Source organism: Portunus trituberculatus, chromosome 9 (genome assembly GCF_017591435.1).
Source record: "Portunus trituberculatus isolate SZX2019 chromosome 9, ASM1759143v1, whole genome shotgun sequence".
Classification (NCBI taxonomy): Eukaryota; Metazoa; Arthropoda; class Malacostraca; order Decapoda; family Portunidae; genus Portunus; species Portunus trituberculatus.
Genome location: NC_059263.1, coordinates 2,470,589 through 2,480,000, shown reverse-complemented (window position 1 = coordinate 2,480,000; position 9,412 = coordinate 2,470,589). Strand labels below are relative to the sequence as shown.

General features: G+C 41.9%; 1 protein-coding gene across 2 annotated transcripts in view; it reads right to left on the bottom strand.

The window, feature by feature from the left end:
- Positions 1–9,412, bottom strand: part of LOC123501225 (proteoglycan 4-like) — a 56,948-nt gene extending 47,536 nt beyond the window's left edge. For both annotated transcript variants that reach the window (XM_045249927.1, XM_045249928.1), the window contains exon 1: positions 8,937–9,412. In XM_045249927.1, the coding sequence (XP_045105862.1) occupies positions 8,937–8,959 (23 nt within the window). In that variant the 5' untranslated portion in view covers positions 8,960–9,412. The remainder of the gene's footprint in view (positions 1–8,936) is intronic.

Here is a 9,412-nt window from a genome sequence, read left to right as displayed (position 1 = left end):
CACACACACACACACACACATCTTCTTAATTACTTTCCGCTTTTTTTTACATTCAACTAAATGCCTCTCTCTCTCTCTCTCTCTCTCTCTCTCTCTCTCTCTCTCTCTCTCTCTCTCTATTCTCTATCTTTCTTCTAATGCAAAATCTAATCTTAATCTCACAGCTTCTCTTACTCCTTTACTTCAAATATCTTACTCATTCCTAGTCTGATTAAACACCTGTCCACATTTCCTAGCTCATTCTCTAAGACTAAACATTAAAAACAAACTTCTGACAGCGTAGGTATTGAAAAGCATTCTAGCCACACCCAGAAATTAGTAAGGACACAAACTTCTATGACTTGTACTCTCAAACACTTCTGCACTTCACCTCCTCTATTTCAAAGGCTTTATCTAAGTTTACACGAGTTTTCTAAGGTGTTTTCTGTGGTTCTAGAGACGGAATGGTAAGATTTTTTCATTATCAACCTCTTCAGTACTGGGACGCATTTTTACCACGAGTTTTGGGTGTGATTAGACGATTTCATTTACATTAGAAAGGGTCTATGGAGGTCAGAAGATTAATAGTCAAGAGTCTTCACTATTTTAATCCCCACATAAGTTTCTGAAGCTGTATAAAATCACCATATAATAAAGAGAATGAATATGGAGATTCGTGTTTTTAAGGCACTTTGAGATAGTTTAGCATGTATTTTAAGGTATATTAAGACAGTTTGGCACGTTTTTAGGGCATTTTAAGACAATTTGGCATGTTTTTAAGCCATTTTAAGATAGTTTGATATGTTTTTATGGCATTTTACGAGTTCGGCAAGTTTTAAGGGCATTTTAAGACAGTTTGGCATGTTTTTTTAGAGATTTTAAGAGTTTGGCTTTTTTTTTTTTTTAGGCATTTTAAGACAGTTTGGCATGTTTTTAGGCCAGAAGATTAATGACCAAGATCTTCATTATTTTATTTCCCCACACAAGTTTCTGAAGCTGTAAAATATCACAAAACAACCAGAATGAATATGAAAACGCGGCATGATACTGAAAGGGCTAGCCAACTCAAAGAACATTCTAACTCTTTCCTAACCCACCACTAGTCAGGATTTTAAAGGGGTGTTGCTGTTTAGGAAACTTCTTGTTAGTTCCTCCTTCTGCTGTGAGTTAACCCTCTTAGTCTCCTCTCTCTATAGACCTTCTTTTCCTCTTCTTTCTCCTTCGTTCTCACAATACTACCTCCCTTTCCTCTTTTCTTTCCTACCGCTATCTCTTCCTCCTTCCTTGTAGCACCTCATTTTCTCTTTCTCTCTCCTTTCTTCCCTCTCCAGCAAATATCTTTCCCTTCCATCACCACCTATTCCTTTCCTCCCTTTTCCTCTCGATTCTCTTCTTCCCCTTTCTCTTCTCTCCTCTCTTTCCTTCCCCTCCAAATACTACCTCTTCTTTCCTCTTCATCACTTCTTCCTTCCATCTCCAGCAAATCTCTTCCTCTTTCCTTCCTCTTTATTATCAGCACCTCCTCCTCCTCCTCCTCCTCTTCTTCCTCTTTCCTCCTTTCCAGCACCTCTTCTTCCTTCCCTCACCATCACCAACTCTTCTTCCCCTTCCCTCTATCTCCTCTCCCTCTCCTTCTCTCCCCTCCCATGAAAGGTTAGGGTGCGGGGGGGAGGGGGAATGCTACTTCGGCGTCAAGGTCACGATGGTGGTGGTGGTGGTGGTGGTGGTGGCGGGAACCCCGTGGCCGAGTCCCGCATAATGGCCAAATAACTCCTGGCGGGAATGGACTCTCTCTCTCTCTCTCTCTCTCTCTCTCTGAACCCGTTGCTCTATCTTAGTCTGTTTATCTTTTATCACCACCTACTTTTTTTTTTGTGGTTTATATATATTTTTTATCTTATTGTATTGCCTTTTCTGTCTCTCTTTTCTTTTCTTTTCTTTCCTCCTTTAGTTCTTCAACCTTGGGCCACAGGGGAACACGAGGAACAGAGCAAATGAACGGAAACATACCGCCAATCATTTCCCTGCACCATTGTACTGGCTGGACTGTAAGTGCCGTGTTCAGAAACGCTTTGCTCTCTCACCACGACTATTTTCCAAGACCACCGAGATGATTAGCGGGGTTTTCAAGAGTGTTTCTCCATTTAATAATGTAGAAATCTTATCACTCTGCCTCTAGAACTGTGAAAATACCTCAGAAAACTAGTGTAAATTTAGATAAAGCCTTTTCAAATAGTGAAGCACAGAGGTGTTTGAGAATACGAGCATGAAAAAGACTGCCAGCAAATGAGAAGAAAGGTAAAAACACGGCATGAGGTGAAAATAAATGCTAAAAAGATAAATAAATAAGAGCTTCTATCCATAACTTTACTGGGAGGGTTAAAACACTACTAGGAAAAGAGACGACGAAAGATCAAAGAAAACGCAGCAAACCGCGGTAATAAATACAAAAAAACATAACAGCTTACATCCACAACTGCACTGAGAGGATTAAAACAGCGCCGACAGAATACAAGATCTTAAATAAAAGAACAAAACGAAATACTACCGAAATAAGAGGAAAAAGTAACCTTGCTCATGAGGGGAATGAAGCACAGACGATTCGGGAACAAAGGAAAACACAAAATAAAGTGAAAACGACAGAAAATATGACACCCTCCGTGCACGCCTGAACTGAGTGGATTAAGAAGAACACAGTCAGCAAATTTGAAGACTTAAGATCAAAGGAAAACATAAAATAAAATGAAAATAAAGCGCACAATATGAAGCAACTTGTTGGCGATTGTACAAAGTGGATTAAAACACTCTCTCGCATTTTGGCGCCAATTCTGAGCGCGTGACGGGAGGAAGTGGTGTGATTGGTGGTCGTGGGCTGCAAGAGGGCGTGGCTTGTCCGCCCACCAGCGCTGAACAGCCTCTGGTTACCATAGCCTGGGTGTGGGGAGGCCAAAATTATGCCTCAGATTACGGGACACGGAAATATTATCTTTTCCCGTGTATTTTAAGTTTTTTTTTCTTTTCTATCTTCTTTTTCTGTTTTAATCCCTTCAGTACCAGGGCACGTTTCTCAGAAATTAAAATAGTGAAGACTCTGGCCATTAATCTTCTGACCTCCATAGACCCTTCCTAATGACGGTACACAAATCTCAAATCTACAAATCTCAAATACACTAATCTATTGAAAGGATTAATGTAGGTGACACTTTTTCCTTGCTATATTTTCGTGTTAGTGCAATAGTATGTTAACTTTTCTTTCTTTTTTTCTATCTCCTCGTTATTATGTTGATTTCCACAATGTTGTTAGTACCATTAGTAAGAACAATGATACTTACGAAAGCAATGAAAAGAAAGACAAAACACAAAGTCAGAGTGAGAGAAAACACGTAACCACAAACAGAAACACACAAAGAAATAACAATAAATCACGAAAAATAGATAAATACGAGTCATTTCCTCATTTCCTTCCCTCACCAAAAACCTCCGCTACCCTTACCACTCCGCCCTACCCCCGCCCCCTCCAACACTTACCGTCCTCACCACACATTCAGAAACGCTTCCCCCCCACTGCTCTCTCTCTCTCTCTCTCTCTCTCTCTCTCTCTCTCTCTCTCGCGACCATTTTTAAAGACCACAAAGACGATTAGCTGAGTTCTAAGGAGTATTTGTCCTGTTGATAATGTAGAAAACTTGTTAACATGTCACTAAAATCACTGAATCATCCTTAAAAACCCGTTTCACTTCAACTAGAGTCCTTTGAAAACTTGTGTCATTTCAACAAAAGCCTTTGAAAAACCTGCATCACTTCAACTAGAGCCTTAGAAAAAAAAAAAAACGTGTCACTTCAACTGGAGCCCTTTGAAAAACCCGTATCACTTCAACTAGATCCTTTGAAAAACCAGTGTCACTTCAATTACAGCCTTTGAAAATCTGTATCACTTCAACTAGAGCCTTAGAAAAACTGGAGCCCTTTGAAAAACTCGTGTCATTTCAACTTGAGTCTTTGAAAAACCCGTATCACTTCAATTACAGCCCTTTGAAAAACCAGTGCCACTTCAATTACAGCCTTTGAAAAACCCAAAAACCCATGTCATTTAAGCTACAGCCTTTGAAAATAATGAAGGTGATGTAGCGCGGAAGTGTTTAAGAATATGCAGTCCTGTACAGACTCACACATTTAGAGAAGAAGAATCTCGCCTCACACCAGAAACTCATTTTGCCTCCTGGAACATTGAACTCTTACTGTTATTGAAGCGGTTAAGACTGACTCGACCTCATTACTCTGAAGACACGAGGACACAGAGTAGGTTTGTGGGAGCAGTGAAGAGAGAGACAGACGAGACGAGGAGACGAAAATGGTGTAAAGAGACGGGAAGGAGAAATAAGACAGATAGGAGATAAAAGAGTATGGAAATAAAAAAAATAAAAAAAACGGGAGACGAGATGAAAGATAGAGACAAAGGAAAGGAGAATGATAAAAGGAAGAATAGAGACGACAAGATGACAGGAGACAGAAAATAAAGAGATGAAAGGAAATTGGAGAGATGTGAAAGAGATAACAGTATATGGAAACAGAAAAGAAAACAGAAGAAAGATGAAAAATAAGAAGAGATACAGGAAAAGAGAATGATAAAGGAAGAACAGACAAGACAGAAGAGAGAAAATAAAGAGACAGAAGATAAAGAGAAGGAAAGAAAAGTGATAAAAGTATGGAGACAAAAAAAACAGAAGAGGAAATGAAAAATAAGAAATAGAGGAAAGGAGAATGATAAAGAAAGAATGGAGATGACAAGAAGAGAGGAGACAGTAAATAAAGAAACAAAAGGAGATAGAGAGAAGCGAAAGGACAACAGAAAAAGTAATACGAGACAGAAAGAGATAAGGAAGAGGAAGCGAGGGATCGGAAAAGAGAATAAGAGAAAGAATAACAGAAAAAAGAGCTGAGAGGGAAAAAAAAGAAGGGAAAAAAAAGGATGAGAGAATGGAAACTGTTATGTAGTGTATCCTCTCTCTCTCTCTCTCTCTCTCTCTCTCTCTCTCTCTCTCTCTCTCCATTAGTGTTATTATTATTAGCGGTAGCAATGTAATAACAGAGCTAATGTAATAATGAATACTGTTATTGCTTCCCTGTTTCAAGTCTATGTTGTTTCTAAAAGTTTTGTTCATTTAAACGTGCAAAAAAGAAAGGAATGTATGAAGTAGGAAGGACTGGTATTTCTCTCTCTCTCTCTCTCTCTCTCTCTCTCTCTCTCTCTCTCTCTTTCAAGTCACCGGCAGATCCACGCAATGTCAAAAACGAGATTAAAAAATATAGGAAATTCTCTTCGCCACTCATTACGAGGCAGAGGAAGGAGGGAAAAATGAGAGGGAGGAGAAAAATGCTGAGGAAAAAAAAGAGGCAAATTGAAAAAATGCAACGCTGCAAATGAGCATCACACACACGCACACACACACGCACACGCACACACACACGGCCACCCCTTCTCAACTTTAGGAAAAAAAGAAAAGAAAAAAAGTGTGTAAGATATTTAAAAAAGAAAATAAAAATAACAACACCAACAATAATAATAATAATAATAATAATAATAATAATAATAATAATAATAATAATGAAATGTAGAATGAATGACTGAGTTACTAATCACTTTATCTTTTTAAGCATCTATAGTTATAATTTTCCTTATTAAAAAGCCATCTACATCTAATTATAATTATTAAACGCTTTGGGATCTCATTAAGGCTTTCAATTCATTACTGACACGGAAATAAACGAAAATAAACCAAGAAACAACAAATTTACCGCCAGGAGTAATGCGATTAACACAGAACCAATACACTTAATATCACTTGACTTCTTGTAAGAGGGAGGTCTCAAGACATTTGTCCGTCTTTCGGCTAATTCTCTACCAGTCTTTTAGGGAACTTGCATCTTAAGTGGGCTTTTCTTTTCTTTTATCTGTTGCCATAAGCTAGTTTTTCTCTTCCATAAAAAAAATTGTTTATCGCTAGAAGTAGAGATATTAACCAAGAACCAACACATGTATCGCTAGAAGTAAAGAGAATGAGATAGAACCAGCACATGTATCTCTAAAGTCTACTCTAAAGTGACTCCAGGGTTCAAAACATACTGTAGCTTATTGATGATGTAATGGATTTGCTGTGAATAATACCTGTTTCCTGTTGATCACCACGCTCATCACAAGGACAGCCTACGGTTTTCCTCAAGCTCTAACAGCCACGCATTCCTCCGGCACACCATTCAGATCCAGACCCAGGAGCCACATCAGAGTAGACAGACTATAGAAGAGATTAAGTTTTCAAAGGTGTTTTTCCTCCTAACGATGCAGAAAACTTGTTCAACTAAAGTGTGCACAGAATTCAATTACGTTTCAAAGTGTTTTTAGCGATGCGGCAGAAACATTGTTAACCTCTTCAGTACCAAATCTCTTCTTTTCATCCTTTGTTTCTGATATGCTTATAGAGATTCCATGCATTGCTTCCGACGCTGGCAATCGTTTGTTATCGCAGTGGAAAGATTAACACATATCTTACACGATTGACCCCTTCAGTGCCACGCCGCATTTCCATACTCATTCTGCTTACTATTTAGTGATTTTATACAGCTTCAGAAACTCATGTATGGATTATAATAGTGAAGACTGTGGCCACTAATCTTCTAACCTCCATAGAATCTTCCTAATGTAAATAAAATCGTCTAATCACACTCAAAACTCAAAGTAAAAATGCGTCTCAGTACTGAAGGGTTTAAATGGTCACTAGAAATGGATTGCTATTTAGCTTTCGTGGCTGTTTTCCTAAGTTTACTAGGGCTAGAAAAGACATTTACAAGTTCGCAGCGATGTTTTTCTTACTAATGATGCAGAAACCTCGTTAAACTCATACAGAAACACGGCAGCACCTTGAAACAATCTTGCCAAACACTCACAATAACTTCCACTACAACCTGTTCAAAAAATAGTTCTCGTTTCTTACTAATGATGCAGATACCTCTATAAACTAACACCAGAAATATGACAGCCCTTGAAACACTCTTGCAAAACATTCGCAATAACTTCCATTACAACCTGTTCAAAAAATAGTTCTTCTTTCTTACTAATGATGCAGAAAACTCTATAAACTAAAGCTCGTATTCTTAAACATTTCTGCGCTTCACCTCCGCTATTTCAAAGGGCTTTATCTAAATTTACACGAGTTTTTTAAGGTGTTTTTACGTTTCTAGAGGCAGATTGACAAGATTTCCTCATCATTAACTGGAGACACTCTTGAAAAAACCCCGCTAATCATCTCTATCGCTTTGGAAAACAGTTGTAGTGAGAGAGCAAAGCGTTTCTGAAGACGGACCGAACACCAGAACTATATGACAGCCCCTTGAAACACCTTTGGAAATCCCTCTCAATTTATTCAGAGTTCCGTCCAAATACCGACACATTAACATTACGACCTCCAGCTGACACAGATGAAACAAAAATATTCTTTATTCAATCACAAACAAGCAAGAAGAGGAGAGGTTAATGAATACACATGTCCATCCACTCACGCACACACACATACACATTAACATACTCCCAAATCTCTCTCTCTCTCTCCCTCTACCCGAAGCTCCGAAAATATTCTCGCCGTGAGTCAGCAAAACCCCCTTGTGAGGCCCGATAACCCCGCAATAGTGGAGGAGGAGGAGGAGGAGAAGGAGGAGGAGCGAGAGCAGGGAGGGATTGAAGCGACGCACCCCTTTAAAGCGAAGCAGAGGTAAGGAAGCAGGGAGTCGTTATGTTCGAAGCACAGTGAACCACCAGCAGTGAAGCACAAGTTTTCTACTGCATGAACCTTGGAGAGAGAGAGAGAGAGAGAGAGAGAGAGAGAGAGAATGGAGGGGAAGGGAGAGAATACACGTTCAGGGAGAGGAAGGAGGAGAGGAGGAGGAAGAGAGGGACACAGGAGGAGGAGGAGGAGGAGGAACAGGAGGAGGGGTTGCAAGGTAATCTATATGCGCAAACTTCTCTGCGCATGCGCGGCGGAGGCACCAAACACCCTCCCCCATACCCCCATCACCACCACCACCTCCTCCTCCTCCTCCTCACCCCCACCGCGGCTATCTAAACGTAAATTAATATAACTCCTTCCACTTTCGTAACTAAAAAAAAAGGCTTTAGAGTTTATTTTTCCCTTGTTTATCCCGGCACAACTCCTTTCGTAGACCCCCACAATCCCCAAACCCCTCCAGCCGCCTCCTTACTTTTCCAGAATCGACCTAGCAGATGGCGCCTAAATTCAAACTCCTTTCAATGTTTACACGGCAAGACTCGGGGCTCGGAAAGGTGGCAGGGGCGGCGGCTGTGGGTGTTCCCGGGGACGGCGAGGGGGGCGTGGGGCGTGAGTGGCTGTGGCAGTGCGTGGGGCGTCTAGGGGCAGCTAAACAAAGGAGTGCCAGTGAGGAAATAAGTGAGGGCGTCCCAAACACTATCACCGCTTCACTCCCCCACCAACGCCACCGCCATCGCCCTATGTCATATTCACTGTCACTCATTCTCACTACCGCTGCTACTCATGTTCGTCACTATCACTGTTCCTGTGTGCACTGTCACCATTGTCATGACTGTAGCTCGCTTTTCAGGGACGCGTCACCACAGGAACGCGAACCCTATGGAATGTAACACTGAAGCTATTCAATACAACAACATTTAAGTCTTCTCGGCGCAACACAAGGCTAAACAGCGACAAGCCAACACCATTCAACACCTCTCCGATGCATGACAACCTCTCACACCTGCAGGAACACCGGTGCAGGCTGCTGGGGTGGCGGCTACAGGCTACAGGTGCTGACGCGACCTTCCCTCCCCGCCCAGGACATGCCTAGCTATTACTGCGACAGGAAGGAACCCTCACTCAGGAATCCAGTGGTGGGACAGAATACCAGGTCCTCAAAAGCGAAGGTGTACTCACCAGTGGTAGTACATTGGGTCCATGATGAGTGACGGCGGCGCTGACGAAGGGAGGGATGGCGATGCTGCAGGAGCTGGAGCTGGAGCTGGTGGTGGTGGTGGCTGTGACTGGTGAGATGAAGGTCCCAAGGTCGTGTGTAGTCCAGGTTAGTCTCCAGACACTCACTAGAAAGACAACACTGGCTGCGGGACACACTCCTCACACGGGCACGGCACACGGACACTCACTGACTGACACCCCCTCGCTCTCTCAGGCTAGATAGACTGAGCGGCGGTAGCGTAGCGGCGGCGCCCCCTACACACTCACGAACATCTCGGGGTGGTGTGTGACAGGCCGTGCTCACCCGAGATGCAGGACGACAGGGAACACACTGGCACACTCTGGCATACACCGATGACCTCTAACGACCATTCCGAGGTGTAACGACCGCGTCAAGTGTGAGTCGGTGTGGTAGTGTGCGTGTGTCTGCCTCTCAC